This window comes from Thalassophryne amazonica, chromosome 15 (assembly GCF_902500255.1).
Source record: "Thalassophryne amazonica chromosome 15, fThaAma1.1, whole genome shotgun sequence".
Classification (NCBI taxonomy): Eukaryota; Metazoa; Chordata; class Actinopteri; order Batrachoidiformes; family Batrachoididae; genus Thalassophryne; species Thalassophryne amazonica.
The window spans coordinates 81243506-81260754 of record NC_047117.1 but is presented as its reverse complement, the minus strand read 5'-3'; the positions used below and the strand labels follow the sequence as shown (position 1 = coordinate 81260754).

General features: G+C 40.5%; 1 protein-coding gene across 1 annotated transcript in view; it reads right to left on the bottom strand.

Moving 5' to 3' along the window:
- The window catches only part of LOC117525873 (sodium/potassium/calcium exchanger 3-like), a 118096-nt gene that overhangs the window by 82444 nt on the left and 18403 nt on the right, over positions 1 to 17249 (bottom strand). Inside the window, exon 2 of the mRNA XM_034187807.1 lies at positions 11141 to 11272. Within this exon, the coding sequence (XP_034043698.1) occupies positions 11141 to 11272 (132 nt within the window). The remainder of the gene's footprint in view (positions 1 to 11140; positions 11273 to 17249) is intronic.

Sequence of the window (17249 nt, the reverse complement as noted above, 5' to 3'; positions counted from 1 at the left end):
TCCGGACAACCAGCTTTTCCTATAGGACAAGTAAACTGCCAGGGTTACTTGTCCTATGGACAAGTACACTACGAGTAAAAAGCTTAATGTCAATGCCTGATGTGTGTATGTTTGTATGTATGTGTCTGTATGTTTGCAGCATCACACAGACACGCAACACATGCAGTTTGGACCAAAGTTGGTAGATTGTTTGTAGTCTCAATAAGGACAAAGATATTTGATGAAGAGAAAGATGTAAAAAAACAAAATAAAAACAAAAGGTCAAGATTTTGGCCCAATGCTTAATATAAATGATACTTGATGGAACTCATTAAATGCTCACGTGAAGAATATGGCATTTTATTGGTCCCATGACCACTGACCTCCATCAACAGGGAACCGATCAAAGATCCTAAACTCTACATGGCCTTCTGCAAGGAGGGCATATGCCCGTCACAGCAATTGCGAAAGGCAATGCGCTCGAAGCTCCTCAGCAGTGCACATGATTGGAAAGTCTCTGCTGACCTCAGTGTAGCACTGAAATTTCCAATCCACATCGCTAACACCAACGAGCGACCCAACCTCGTAATGTGGTCGGATACAAGCCGGCAAGTGCACCTTGTAGAACTTACCGTCCCATGGGAGGAGAACATGGAGGACGCGTACGAATGGAAAAAAGCCCGCTACGAATCACTGCAGGCGGACTGTGAAGATAGAGGCTGGGCTACCAATTGAAATTGGCTGCCGCGGCTTCATAGGACGATCCACAATGTCCCTCCTTTCTCGACTAGGCCTCGTCAACCGAAAAATACGAGGTGCAACTAAATGCCTACAGATAGCCGCTGAACAATCCTCAAGCTGGATATGGTCTAAATCTGGAACTGTCACCAAATAATTTCCCTACTCCCACCACCTGGACTGGAAAATCATATCCCTGCAATTTCGCAGCTGATGAACTCTAGAAACACCCTCCGGTGGCTTCATGTTGCTGGTGGCGCCGGGGATGGCAGTACCACCAGTAGCCACCGAAACTGTGGAATGATCCCCGGTTGGCGGCTGATGAGGAGGGTGTTTTGCAGCGCAAGTTGTATGATCTTCTCTAAGCTCAGATGCATTCTGAGCATCCAGAACAGTAATTTTAATGTTTTGAGAAGAACATAAAGTCACCATTTGACTTATGCAATTTGAAACTGTGGATATAAGTACTTTATTCTGAGAATCGCCAGCATTGATTTTATTAACATCCTGGTGTAAATAAGGTATCACCACATGTGTAGAACTCAAAAAGAATGATAGGTTGAGTTTTCATTAAAAAAAACAACTGCAATGTGGTAAAATGTATTCATAAATATGAAAGAACAGGCTCTTAATAATTATTAACTATCACATACTGTATTTTTTTCCCTCAAGATTTGTTTTTGCATAAGTTTGAAAAAAACAACAGATCATAAGTATAGGATAAATTACTTATGAATTTAATTTATGAAGTGGCACTATTGACAACAATCATACTAAACATAATTTCATTTGCATAGACTGATTTTGGAGATCAAGCAATAATTGCAGATGGGCTTTCTGAGGTCCCAGATAGCTTTTCTGATTTCCTTTTATAACTTTCAGAATTTAGTAAATTAGCATATGGTCCATTGATACTTGTGTGTAGACACTAGTCCCTAGAGGCAACTATTTTTGGTTTCAAATCTGGGCAAATGCAGTCCCAGAAAATTCCTAATGTGACAAACAAGAAACAGGTGTTGTAAACAAGTCAGTGCTGCTAAAAATACAAACTTGCAGAAACAAAGATACTATTCTGACATGGTTTAGCACATAAGACTGACATGGTTTGCACATAAGACTGGCATAGCATGTTTCAAGTACACACATATATGTCAGAAGGTGGGGGGGAAAACATACCATATTCTGTCCCCCCTGGGTGAAAAGGTGGGGGAGACATGTCCCCCCCCCCCATCCCCCACCAAATTGCACCCATGCTGGATCAAGATTTCCCTTTATGCAGGCTTTGAAGGATTTCTTGAAAACTACTTTGCAGATTCTCATCAAATTTGCACCACGAATAGATATTAGGGCATGGCAGATTCCATTAAATTTTGGAGGTGATTCGGATCCAGATTTTGGATCAAGATTTGCCTTTATATAGGCTTTGTAGGCTTACTTCAAAACTACTTCACGGATTCTCACCAAATTTGCACCACAGATAGATATTAGGGCCTGGAAGACTCCACTGAATTTTGGAGGTTATCTGGATCCATATTGGTGGGTGTCAGAAATCTCGGATTGCCGTTGTTCATTTATTTTATTACCTATGCCTGTTTATAACACTAAGGATCGGGGGGTTAATGGGTAAGAAGTGAGGTACAGCCTCCAGTTTCCTTTTGTCACTTGGGTGAGCCTTTTGTCATCATACAGAATTTGAAGACATCCTGCAGAAACAAAAACATAATTTGCACAGTCTTCTTCTATCGGTGGTGGATTTTCTTGTTCAGTGATGGTAAATACACCATAATCATGTCACAGTTATGGCAGTTTTGGTCTTTGCATGGAAAGTTTTTTGTGTACTTCACATCTGTTTGGAGCTCCATCCACCTCGCCTGCAGCAAATGCTGCCCCTTCATGCTGCTTTGGTTATAATCCCAGTCCTATAATATGATGAGCTGCACAGACATTATTCCTAAGAAGTGCTCAGTGAGACAAGTCATGAGACGATGTTTATGTACATGTTGTTCACAGTCACATGTACCTTGTGTGCATGTTCAAAGGTGGGACTGTGTATAAAAATGTCTGTAATTCCTAAATGGTTTATGCACATCTTTGCTGTTTCATTTCAAGTCCACTGTGGTGGTTTTGCAAGGCAAAAAAAAAAAAAAAAAATTGTCACTGTCTAAATACTTATGGACCGGACTGTCCTCTGTCTAACTGAAATGTTATCATTTGCAGTATCACCTGTCAGTCATTAAATGCATAAAATACCCTCTGGTGCTTTTCAGAATGTTCACAGCATTTAAGAAATAGCCTGAACATCATTCACAGTTTTATCAGCAGGCTGAATCTTCAAAGGTGTATCGATCCACTTTTGCTGCTGGCAAAAACAACCTAAGCTGCATATTCCAGCGGGATAACTGGAAAGAATTTGCTCCGTATGTGTGAAGTAATAGGAAGAAAAAAAATAAACAAAAGAAAAACAGAGAAACCATAACAATCACAAAGCATGCAAAAACAGAAAAACAGCAATAACAGGTGACATAATGATGGACGAATGACTTGGCTGCAGAAGAGTGACAGAAAGTATTTGGGAGAGAAATACAGATGACAGGCATAGAAATAGTGAGAGGTGACGTAAAGAATCTTGGAATCTATGAACTAATTCATGTGATGGATTGGTTGTATTCAACTGGGCACACAGCCCCTGCTCATGCAATAATAATACAACAAAATGACTTTGGCGAGCTGCACACTGGGTAGCTATGAAAGAACTTTCCCACCATCTGCAGCTGTTAATGCTGCTATCATAGCGTTGAGGAGGCAGCGGCCCTCTCAGATCTAATCAAAGAATTGATTTCTCAAAGATAATCATTCCAGGCTGTCCTTGGACCAGTTCTGCATTGCATTAATAAACAGCCAATACTCAGGTTTTAAAGGTCTGATCAGTGATGTCGACTGTCAGCCGTGCACACGTCGAACAGTCTTGCTCATGCAGTCTTACTCAGTGCAGAAACCTGACACTGATCGGGACTGCTCTACAAATATCATTGCCCTTCTAATGCTTCAACTTCCATCCACATGCACGCGTGCACACTGCCCGTACAATACGCCACATTTCTCACAGGGAAGCCCTGATTAAGTCATACCACCCTCTTTTCCTAAAATGGAGTGTTGCGTCGGAGCTGAGGAGAGAGGATCTTTAATAACGGAGGAGCACACTCTCCAGGGTAAGACTGCTGCAGACACCAGAGAAGACAGACTATCTGTTCACTGCCACTGCACACAGTGCTGCTCAGGAACCAATCAGCCACTTCTATTTGTGTGTGTGTGTGTGTGTGTGTGTTTCAGAGAGAGACTGAAAGAAATGGATGCAGAGGAGTCTTTGTCTATTTGTATGACAGGAGCAAGAACAAGTAGTTCAAGGACTATGGCAAGAATTCCACCAGAATCATTCAGCTTTCCAGTACGCAAGAAACTTGGCACAGGGAAACTACCATATTCATGTGTTGGAACACCCCCCCCCCCCCCCCCCCCCCACACACACACACACGCACACCCAAAGCATCCGCCCATCCCCCCTTTTAATGAAAGTTGATTGAACTCCCACTCTAAATTAAGTTAATTCCGCGACCCCCCCCAACACAGTAAAAAAGCAAAAAAATGAGCTTACACAAGGTTTTCCTCATTGCTTCTGGGTTAAACGATGTCATCAGTATGCCCTGATCTTTCCCAAGTTCTGTAAATGCACTGAGTGACCCACGATAAGCTGGTGTCTTACATGGCAAATATTTTTTAAAATTAATTCATTATTTTGCTATGCACAAAATGTTTTTATTTTTTTTTCCAAATGTCATGACAATGACATCATTTTGAGAGTTTGAAGTAGCAGAGGTGCGCACAAGGCAGAATGGATCTTGCACCGTCTGGCACTAAGTGGGTGAGTTATTTGTGATGAAATCAGAAAATGTATTGAAAAATATGCAGGGGTGGGTATTCAGATGAACATAGCATTGGTATTCATGTATCTGCCCACCTCATCTTCAGGCAGAATTTTGTATGAAAATTTATGACATTTTATTGCTCCCCCCAAAAAGGTATATATTAGTGAAAGTAATTGTTAGTTGCAGCTGTACAACAGCAAAACGTCAACATCAAGTCATCAAAGGAGAAAAATAATAATCAAGATGAAAGGAAGGTCATGAACAGGACAGAGTGTTCTAGCTGTATGATTCCGAATCACACAAGCACCCAGAAATGAATTAGAAAGTGTGCCTGCATCAGGGTGATAGTGTTCAAGGATTATTCACAGGGGGACAGAAGAGGTCAGTCAGTTGTTTGTGACATCGCAGGGTGAGATTCTTAACGTGTGGGGTGAAAGAAAATCCTATCTCGCAGTGCTAAACAAATAAGAACTTAATAAAAAGAAATATTTTGAGACTGATTCAGGTTGCCATGAAACTTTCCTCAACCTTTCCATGACCCACAAACCATCCTTCCACAAAACTGTATTGAAATCATTGCACTGTGCAGCCAGGCAAACACATAACCTCTGCCCTCCTGTTGTGGTTGGTGGAGGTATTAAGCACTTAGCTGAATTCACTGTTTATGTCTTATTAAGTTCTCCATGTGATGATTCAGCTACATCAGGAAGGTGCAAGTTCAGGAAAAAATTAGTGAAGGCATTCAAGTTATCCCAACAGTAGGGATGCAGCTATTGAATATTTTTGGAATCGAATATTCTATCGATTATTTTATCGATTAATCGAGTAATCGAATAAAAAGTACCTTTGAGTTTTTAAACAATGTCAGTAGTGGCAGGGCTCTCCCTAAGCAGTGGCACAATGTTGCTGTGCCATCATGCAAATTTTTAAGTTCAGGATGTTCCCTCTCTCTGTTTTGCCGGGTTATTATTTACGTTTTCATATTAAGAGTTTTAGAGCTTTGCCAAACCATAAGCCCAGGCAGTCTGTGAAATCTTCAGTCTGCGGACAGTGCATTCTTTTTTTCCTTCTTATTGCATATTTCATTTGCACTTTTTATTACTATGATTTATTCAGTGTTTAGTGTATATTTATACATGCTGTACAGTGTAGCTCAAACCAAAGTCAAATTCTTTGTTTTCTGTGGATACTTGACGAATAACACAGCCTTAGAAAAACGGCTGTGGATTGCAGCGTTTCCACAAAGCTGCCTGTTGATAAAAACTCTAACCAAATCTGAATTAAAGCTTTTTTTTTATCATTAAACATGATTCATTTAACGTGCGCATCCTTTCGCTTCATCTGCGGAGGTGGAGAACGGCCAGTGGAGCAAAACGTGTTTTTTTTTTAAAAAGTCCATTTCAGACGATCCACACAGACCCTTTCTCTTAAAAGGCTTTATTTTACTCAGTGTGTGGCTTTGCAGACTTGTAGCATCACCTGCTACATTGATTATCACTATGGTCTTCTTCTGTGTTTTTTGTGGGAGCATTACAGCGCCACATACAGGACTGGTGTATGTACTACAGCTTTAAACGACGCCTCGAGGCAAAGAATTTGCCTGGAACATTTTTTGTAATTGAATTATTCGAATTACTCGATGAATCGTTTCAGCCCTACCCAACAGCCTCCTGAGATGTAACCATTCACAAGCACTAAAAAAACACCCGCAGCTGTGGAGAAGAAGACGTGTGGACGGAGTGCATCCAGAATCACAAGAAACAGCAGGGTCTTCACAAGCAAAGAAAAAAAAAAAGTAATAGCTGGTATGATGCTTTATTTCATGTGTGGCTAAAAGAGGAAATGAATCACTGAGGATTTTGTCTCACTTGTCTTTCTAACACTTTATCAGCAGACATCTAATTTCAGGCAACAATCTGTAATGGCCTCTGCACTGCTGCATCCTCCCACAACACAGAGCTCATGTTGGGATATTTCCTCATCAGTCAGCCTTCTTTTCATCATGTGGCTGGTAAACGTGTACATTCACAATTTCCCCCACTTTCTCTGATAGAAATGCAATAAGGAGTTCAACTACCACCAGCGGTGAAGGGAGCTACTGCGTCCAGACGTCCATGCATGTTAATACCGTATCCATCGCATAATCATTAAAGGAGGTCAAAGTGGGCAAACTCTGTATTTTCCTTTAGAAAGTCCTACAATTCCATGTCTGTACATATTAAAATTACCTGCTCTAAGGTCAGAAACAGCTTGGCTGAAGTGCGTAACTAGTGGACAGTGAATGTTTAGGCATTTGTTTACCAAAGGTAGTTTAAATCCCTGAACTTGTAGACAGCTCATTCTGTGGCTCCAGCAGCTCCCTTTATCAGTCTGCAGAACGAATCATCTATGATATTAATGGTAGTACATCTCAAGTGCAGGACTAAAGGTTAAGCAGTCAAAGGAACACACTGGTTATTCTGATATTTCAGCCCAAAATAGGCAAATACTGTAATTTCTGGACTATAAGCCACTGCTTTTTTTCCACATGCTTTGAACACTGCGGCTTAAACAATGATGCAGCTAATTTATGGATTTTTATAGGCTTTCTCATAAGTCGAAATATGTCAATTGATGCTTTCCATTAATTGTCTGAAAGCTGCGTCCTCATGCGGCGTAAATTCACACACACAATAAATATAAAGTCTTACCTGTTAGTTTTAGTGGATTCATCAAAACGTCCTGAAAAAAACGACGTCTGAAAATACTTTAATTCCAGTCCCTCTGGCACTTTGCACTACAGTTGCGCCTCCATCAGATCAGTCAGCGGAGCACCGCCCCCCCACCGTGTCTCTGTCTTTGCGCTACAAGTTGAAAAAGTCACGGCGCCTTAATGTGTCATTGATCACAGACGTACATATTTAATTAAAAGTTAAAAAATCTTTCTGTGTAAATATCTCACGTTACAACGTGGAGACCCGCGGCCTATAAACAATTGTGGCCTATTTATTTACAATTTCTTTTTAATTTGATTTAATTTTAATTTTTAAAATTGGTGGGTGCGGCTTATATTCAGGTGCGCTCTATATTCTGGAAATTACGGTAACTAATATGACACATCACAGGTAACTAATTTCCAAAGCACAACAACTGCAAAAAAAAAAACAAAAAAACAGTCAACATAAAACAGTTTTTAACTGGTGTAAGGAGTACAGTAGAATAATAATTAACAAAGTTAATTATGCTGCAAGAGAAAGCTTATGTTAGGGTGCTAAGACAAGAGTTGTTGTATTGAAAGAGGAAATTAAGTATGTGAGGGTGGTGCAGGGTATGTCTGAGGACAGAATGACAATGGTGAGATTTGTGGTAGGTGAATGAGGGATTATATCAAGGATCAACTCTGAGGCCTTTGTTGTTTGCAATGTGATGAGACAGTTTGAAGGGCAAGATCAGACAGAAGTCTCCATGGCCTGTGACATTTACAGATAACATCGTGATCTGTAGTGAGAGCAGGGAGCAGACTAAGGCAAGCCTGGAGAAGGGGAATGAAAGTCCATCTCAGCAAGATGGAATACATGTGACAGAGTATAGTATGGTATGGTTGCGAGAAGTAACCTAGAGGTGGTGAGGGTAAATAAGTTGAAATACTTGGTGTCAATGATTCAAAGTAATGGGGTGTTGTGGATGAAAGATGAAGAAGAGAGTGATGGCAGAGTGGACTGGGTGAAGAGCAGCAGCGATTTGTAATAAATGGGTCAGTAAAAGGGAAAGCTGACAAGATGGTAGTGAGACCAGCTATGAACTACTATAGCTTTAAGATGTGACGCTAACAAAAAAAGAAAAGGCTGTGACTTTCCTGGGGAGTGATGCGGTCAAACAGGGTTTGGAATGAGCATATTGGAGGGATAGCACATGTCAAAGAGGAAGGCTAAAGAAGAGGTTGATGGATGTAGTTAAGCAGGACATGCAGATGGTTGGTGTGACAGAAGATGATACAGAGGCCAGAGCGAGATGGAGATGGATCATTTTCTGTGGTGACCCCTTACAGGAGCAACTGAAAGAAGATTAATTGTACTGCACCCCATTTGGCTGAGCAAGTATGATTCACGGGCATATACAAGTCTGGAGTTTATTTTATGAAATATGAAACATAATAGTGATTTCCTTTGCAATCACTATGTTTGTGCTTTAAAAAATGAATGCACAAACCCTGTATGAGCCTAGTTATTTGTGTCTAGTAGCACGAACAGATAGATGGTTCTAAGGTGGGGCTTTACAGGGCTGCAACCATTCACCAAAAAAGTCATTTGCCACTCAAAGTCCTGTTTTCAACATAATTTCTCATATTCTCTGACTGTCAGGTCCTATAGCACTCCCAGTTTCTATAGCAACTAGGGGTGTAACGAGATGGTGTTATATCATAATATTAAAAATATAATATTAAAATGTGACAATATTTCTCGCGGAGGTGAAAAGGTGTCTTGAAGAGTAGAGCAATTTTCAATTAAAAAAAGCGATTTTTTTCCAGTCATATATTTCTTCACTGAAGTTTTCTTAAAAATAGTGCTAAGATATTATCTTATTCTTGTGAACCCAATATTGTGTATTGTCTTGTCTCGTAAGCTGAGTGTCTCATCATAACCCTAACATTGGTCTACAGTCGAAATGCTTCTGAAATAAATATAATCAAACGTTACTAATTTGGGCTACTGAGAATGAAAATGCCGACTGGCTCTAGTTTTTAAGATATGTTACTACTATGCTGATTTTTTTCAAGTGTTACAAAAAGAGAACAGGCCAAATATTATTATATAAACAATCATAGAAACATGAAAAGACATATGTTTATGACTTATCATGAAAACTCTCCTTTTAACACAATAGAAATATGTATGTGTAAAATGCAAAAATGAGCTAAGGATATTAGGGTTTTTAAGCAAAAAGTGCATTTATTCATGCTGTCTGTTGTGTATTGTCTGTGGGAACAAGCATTCAGATAATTCATAGTCACATGACATCATTTGGCTCTCTGTATGTGACCCTGGGACAGAATGGTGACCTGCCCAGGTTGTACCCTGCCTCTACCCCAATGATCTCTGGCACAGGTTCCAGCCAGCCCTGAGTGACCCTTAATTGGAAAAAGCAGATACAGAAAATGAATGAATGATTTCATTTGGTGACATCATCATGACCCAAGTATAAATCAGCAGATGTTGTGTTTTATGATTCATATGCACTTGAAATCCTTCTTGTAGTGCTTTTAGTTTAGAAGATATTGTGAAAAATGTGATTTCTAGACCCTTAAGTGATCTTGAATGACCTTGACCTTCATATTAAAGTCATGTCAAGATGTCATCATTTGGAAGTCATGGTCCCTTAGATATTCGTCTGTGAACACACACACACACACACACACACACACACACACACACACACACACACACACACACACACACACACACACACACACACACACACACAAACCCCTCTAGGGGCTTGACTAATTAAAAACATGTATGTAGTATGGACTTGAAATTATTTTAAACTGCATATTTATTGATTTGCATAATACAACATATGCTACCCCACAACAAAACAATCAACAGGACCAACCAAAAACAACAACAACAAAAAAAACTGCAGCTGCCACTGAACTCAAAACCACAGAAAGAAGTTATTTAGTAATAACCTTGCAGTCCTCAAGAGGGCAGCTGGGGCTGATGCCACAGAGGTGTGTGCTTCAAATTTAGCTCAAGAGCAAAGCACAGCTACTGAAAACAGGCACAATAAAGTGAACTTTGATCTTGCATCCTTGTATAGCTGACCAAGCAACCTTGGGGGGGGGTGACAAAAGAGATTGATGACGGCCATTTTGCTTAATGAGCTCACAAGAGGAAGGCTCCTCCCTCGAAAAGGAGAAGAGTCGTGTCCTGTTAAAGGTAAACAGACACTACTTTACAACTCTTATCTGTCTGCCTTTTGCGCTTTCTGTGAAATCTTTCAATTTAACTCCAAAAAATAGCAACATACAGTTGATGATGAGAGTCCATGCATGCATAAGGAATTGTCCAATGAGAAAATGGGCAAAGTTACAGTACAGTGTGTGGGTTATATGATGTAAAAATGCTACAAAAGCATTGCTGTGCACTACCCTAGATTGCCTCAAACATCATCTGTTAAGAATATTTTAAGGTTGCCATGGAAACAATTATATTCCTAAAAGGTTGCCAGAATGGGAAAATATAATGGAGAGGTGTGCGTGAGAGGAAATGAAATGAAACTCCCAGTATCTTAAAAAAAAAAGTGGAGACCAGGTGAAAACCGCTGAGGCAGCCAAAATGTCACCGCCTGCTGTCGCCTGTGCTCATGGGAAATTATCTGACCTCACAATCTGGGTTACCAGACGGGGACCAGCAAGGAAGAAAGACAGAACAGGCGAGTTAGCTCATTTCTCCTGTTCTGTTGTAGAGGGGAAGGGAGGCAGAATGCACTGACGTCCTTGTTCTTTCATTGTGTCTTACCTGGAGCTGTGCAGTTCTTTGATTCTTCGCTCTCCTCCTCTTCCTCCATACTGCTGTTGTCTGATTCCTGGAGCAGCCTCCGCCCTCCCCATCTCTCCCGGTCCTCTGCACCGTGGCTGGAGATGACAAAACCTGAAAGGCATTTGACATAACATGAGGCTCAAGTTCGAAATTGAATCAAAGCAGGTTTCACTGATGCTGCACAACATCAGAACTAATCCTCAAACTGCTTATATATATTTATACCATGGTCAGTGAGAATTCCATGTCTAAAGCCTCGGTCACAACCCACCGTGCGTTTTTTTTTTTCGCCGTACGTTTTCTGCGGATGCCACGGCCACTACGTTTTTGTGAAAACGTACGGAGGCAGTAGCAAGAGGAGGGAGGGAGTACGTTCAACGCACGTCTTTAGGAGTGTTAACGATAAAGAGAGTTGACAATAAAGCAGTGTGTGTGTGTGGGGTCAGCTTTTCTTTTTTATGAGCGGTACCGGAGCGGCAGGTGTTTTTCGGCGTCGGCGATGCATGAGCATGTCCAGCCTGCAGCGGTCAGTTGTACAAGTGTTTACTTGCCTCGAAAAGTTACAGCTAGTTAACAGACTGAAGCTGTGGAGTGTGTGTTGCTGATGTTTGGAAATAAAGTCCAAGTTCAAGTGAGAAGCTGCGTTGTGCATGCAAGTCTGTCGGCCTCCATAGTATGTGGTGAGTGCCGTAATCCGTACTGCCTACGTACGGATTTGGTTAATTCAATAGTAATTGAATGAAAATGTGCTGCTTTGAATCTGTAGTGAGGCAGTACTCACAACGTGCGCCATCTGTACTGCTGGTGAATTCGCAGCCTGACCGCAGCGAAAGTTCTGCATGCACTAAAACCTCTACGGCGTGTCTGCGTGTGTCTGCGTGCTCCTAAATTCGTACTGAGGCAGTACTTACGAAATACGGATCTCCAAATTTAGCCCACGTTTTTGCAAGTAGACTGCACGCACGTGCAAGTACGGCGGGTTGTGACCACGGCTTAACTGGCGCGCATTATTTTCGTGTATATGAACACGTAGTTCGGCGAGTTAAGTCTCTGTGATATCACTCCGCTGTGGTTGTCACCATAGCAATGTGCAAATCAGTTGGCGCAGATCAGCTGTGTTTTGACAGGTGAATGACAGAAATGTGTTAAAACATGGATTTCCAAGCGAATTTTAATATTTTTGGCCAAAATAAAATGTTTGAGGAATGGGAAGCGCAAACGAAAAGAACAGCAAAAGCAACGGCATAAAGATTTAACATCGGACAAACTGCACAAGACTGAAGATGGGAAAGAAGAAGAGAACACAATAAAAGTAACAAAATGGGCAGTCACAATTTTAAAAGATTTTCTGAAGGAAAAGGGAAGAAGCACCAAATTAGATTTATCAGCAGCTGAACTCAATAGCATTTTGAGAGAATTTTACGCTTCCTGTTGCATTTGTGTGTTGGCCAAGTCTACGGTGAATAAAATCTGTTATAATCAAGCATTCCATTCGTCTTGACAATGGTTGCCAAGGATGAAAATATCTCGAGACTGGCATAAAACAGTCCCAAATACTCACACATTTTTATCAAGTTCTGTTAACTTTAATAAATATTTGTGTGTTAGCTCACTGTGTGGGACCATGGTATAAGCGGATTAAACAACTCGAAGCCGGGCATTATACAGTTTGAATGCATTTTGCGGAGTAACACCACTCCGCTTCGCATCGTGTTTAATCCTTGTTTAATCCTTACATATACACACTAAAAACAAAACTTCATGTCCTTTCCAAAAATCCTAAATCCTAACATATTCAGTTTTTAAAATATTACATCACACGCTTATCCTGAAATAGTTGACTTTAATAGAAAGCAGCATGGAAAACTGTTGCCTGAATCTTGTTCAGTGTTTTCAAAAAGTGAAATTTAACAGTTTAGGCTGTACTAGCACGTTGCCTGTTGGGATCCACGGGTTCTAGATTAGGTAGCGTTTATAAAATAGGTAGGTGGTAATAAATTATGCAAAGATTCTATAATGATTTGGAATAGCATGCGAGTCCAGAATGTACTTATCAACGTCCAATGTTCACTGATGTTACATAATATCCAGAATTTGTGCAAAAAATATTAGTCGTATCAACGTTCTGTTTTGGCAGCGTTCATCTTTGACCTAAAATACGTAAGAATACCAAATGCCAAATGTCGGCTCTCCCCAGTGTCTCTTTGACTGAAGCCATATGCACGCATACACGTACACAGAGGCCACGTGGTTTTTAATATATAGATTAACAGAACTTTCAATCTACTACTTCGTTAAGGGCCCCTTCAAATACAGTGCGAAGTTTGATCGAAGTGCGCACAAAGTGCGCATGAAGCATGAATCATGTGCAAAATGTGTAAAATCGTCCCTGCCTTGAAAGCCTCGTACACCTGTTGCTACAACTATTTGTGCACACCAGTGGCTGAACGACAGAGTGTGCGCTGTGTGAACCCATTGATCCTCTCGCAGCAGGTGTCGGTCAAATTCCAGCGCACACACGCACACACAAAACTATCCACAGCACTTTACTTTTTCCATATTTTATTGTGTTTCAGCCTTATTCCAAACTGAATGAAATTCAGTTTTCCCCTCAAAATTCTACACACAATACCCCATAAGGACAATGTGAAAAAAGTTTTTTTTTTTTTTGTGGCTGTGAATACGTTCCAGATGCACTGTATTTGAACCAGTATGTATAATTTGGACTCTGTGTGTGTATTAAAAAAAATTCAGAAAATCACATTGTATGATTTTTAAATAATTAGTTTGCATGTTATTGCATGAAATAAATTCTATTTGATAACAGAAAAACAGACTTTAATATTTGGTACAGAAACCATTGTTTGCAATTACAGAGGTCAAATGTTTCCTGTAGTTCTTGACCAATTTTGCACACTGCAGCAGGGATTTTGGTCCAGTCAGGTCTGGAGACTGGCTAGGTCACTCCAGGGCCATGAAATGCTTCTCACAGAGTCACTTCTTAGTTGCCCTGGCACCATATTGGTCTCATCTGACCACATGACCTTCGCCCATGCCTCCTCTGGATTATCCAGATAGTGAACTTCAAACGGGCTAGGACATGTGCTGGCCTGAGCAGGGGGACCTTGATGCCCTGCAGGATTTTAAACCATGACGGCCACGTAGCGTGTTACAAATGAAATACTTGTGCCTGTGGTCCCAGCTCTCTTCAGGTCACTGAGCAGCTCCTCCCGTGTAGTTTTGGGCATTCTAAGAATCATCCTTACTCCACGAGGTGAGATATTGCATGGAGTCCCAGACCAAGGAAGATTGACAGTCATCTTGTGTTTCTTCCATTTTCTAATAACTGTTGTCTTCTCACCAAGCTGCTTGCCTGTTGTCCTGTAGCTCATCCCTGCCCTGTGCAGGTCTACAATTTTGTCCCTGGTGTCCTTAGACAGCTCTTTGTTCTTAGCCATGGTGGACAGGTTGGAATGTGATTGACTGATTGAGTGTGTGGGCAGGTGTCTTTTATACAGGTAGTGAATTCAAACAGGCACAATTAATACAGGTAAAGAGTGCAGAATAGGAGGGCTTGTTGAAGAAAAACTAACAGGTCTGTGAGAGACAGAATTCTTGGTGGTTGGTAAGTGAGCAAATGTTTATTTCATGTAATAAAAAGCACATTAATTATTTAAAAATCATACAATGTGATTTTCTGATTTTTTTTTTTTAGAGTTTGTCTCTCACAGCTGAAGTGTATCTATGATAAAAAGTATAGACCTCTCCATTCTTTATAGGTGGGAAAAGTTGCAAAATCAATAGTGAATCAAATACTTATTTGCCTCACTGTATGTGTATATACATCTCTGTTTGTATAGATTTTAAATTCAAATAAAATTATATCCTATATTTCGGATCTGTAATATTTTTTGTTGATTAATTGCATGACAAATGCCCATTTCTCTGTGTGGACCTAGATATGTCTCAGAAAATATCAAGGTCAGCGCCCACCGAATTCACATTTGAGGATTGTGAGATACCGATATATCCCAAATGTATTGTGTCTGCAATGATTTAGTACCTTATAATTATGCAATGAAGCCCACGGATGCATGGCCAGACAGTCAAATGCAGACATGAACAAAGAGTATTTTTGTAGCTCCTGTACTGCAGCAGAGAGAGCTAATCACAGATTTCTCACACTTGTGCTCATACACATGTACATGCCTAGATCCTGCACTAACTGTAGCCATTCATTGAGTTGTATTTTATTATTTTTCAATACCAGAGGGTGGAAGTCAGCTGGAACATTTCGACATTTGTTTAATAGTTGCAGATAAAATGAGGCCCCGTTTCACAAAGCACGCAACGTCTTCCTTTACAGATTCCTGAACAATGATTTGAAATATGGTTGCTGCAAAGGTTTAGAAATGTTCCACAGCAGCAGTATTTTGTCTTTGACATCACACATTTCCAGGTAACGATGAAAGCTTTTAATGCCATCCTCAGCCACTCATTCTGTTCATTCTTTAATTCCAGTTTGCTTTCCAGTTTGTATTTTATCTCGTATTTGAGTACATAGTGGGCATCATGCTTCTAGCATGATGCTTCTAGATGCTAGGGATGTGACCGATTCGATCCCGGATCGGTACTGGGTTTCGATACCGACGTAATTCACATATCGAAAATACCGATCCAACCCACTGTGAGCCACTGTGAATCCTCTCAACTGCTGTTGTTTGCTCTCTGCTTATTTACTGCCCAGCGGGAGGAGGGGAGAGGGGAGGTTTTTGAAGCCGGGCTGTTTGAGAGAGCTCTCTTCCGCAGTGTTCTAGCTGCGGCTAGCGGAAAATCTCTGCTTGGCTCACGGGTTCAAATTGTCTGTTTGTCGAGCATGGATTTTCTGAAAAATTAACCTAACTGTTGCTGAAAATGTGTGCTAAAAAGTTAGCCACTTCACTGTCCTGAGGCTGTAAAACGGCAGCTCAGTGTGCAGCTGAGGAGGAGCTGAACAGAGATTCTGTCCGTTGAAAGGCAAAAAGTCTCCATTAAAATCCTGCGAATGAGCGTCGGTGATGATACATTTATTTTACAGTTGAAAGGCTTCGTCTTTCCAAAAAGTCTGAAGATTGCGCAGCATGAAAACCGCTGTTTCAAGAGGTAGAAAAAAGAGACGGAGGGAGAGAGACAGGCAGAGAAAGAGAGAGAGAGAGAGAGAGAGATGTATTTTCTCTTTAAGTGTATTAAAATAAGGCTATAAATGTCTATACAAAAATAAAAGTACTTAATTCTTTCACCAAAACATCAAATCTAGGCTTTCATCTTACATACACCTTCTGGCAAATTGTAGCTCAAGTTCAGGTCTCCTTTTTAAGAAAATCCTCATATGAAATGAACAATAATGATAATAATAATATTAAAGCAAACAGAGATCTGGTATCAGATCTGAAAAATATCGGTATTGGCAGATATCCAAATTCAGGTATTGGGATCGGATCGGAAGTGAAAAATTGTGGATAATGCATCCCTAGCAGATGTACGATCAGCTTTATCTCTGTAATATGGAATATTATAGAGATAAAGTTGCTTTTTTTGATCAACTTGTTGCATCAAAGTTCACCAACTACAATCCAGATTGGTCTCATTATATGTTCTCTTAATATATGTTATATGTTCTTTTTCAAAGATTATAGATTGATGTATTGTCTGCACAAGCTGGCTGGGATGGACTCACTCACTCACCCATGCATCTACATTTTAGCTGCCCAGCTCCTACGTTGCTACCAGCACAGGCAATTACAAATTAATAAATTCATTTTTCATTACTTATGCAGACAAAGGCAGCGAAAAGTTAAGAGTCTGCCGTAGATATACCATTTTAGAAATCCTGCCCTCTCCTTCCATCCCCAAATTCATACATTAAAGAAATTTTTCCAAAACAAAATCCTCTTGGGGGGCATGGAGCAAGAGCACAGCACACAAAGTAGGTCTCCCACTGTGGCTACATCTGCACATTCTTCTTGAAAGCAACAACACCAATGAATTCATTTCATACCTCAGACAGCCCTGCAGGCTTATGCTGCCCCTTTTTCACCCTGCGAACCAC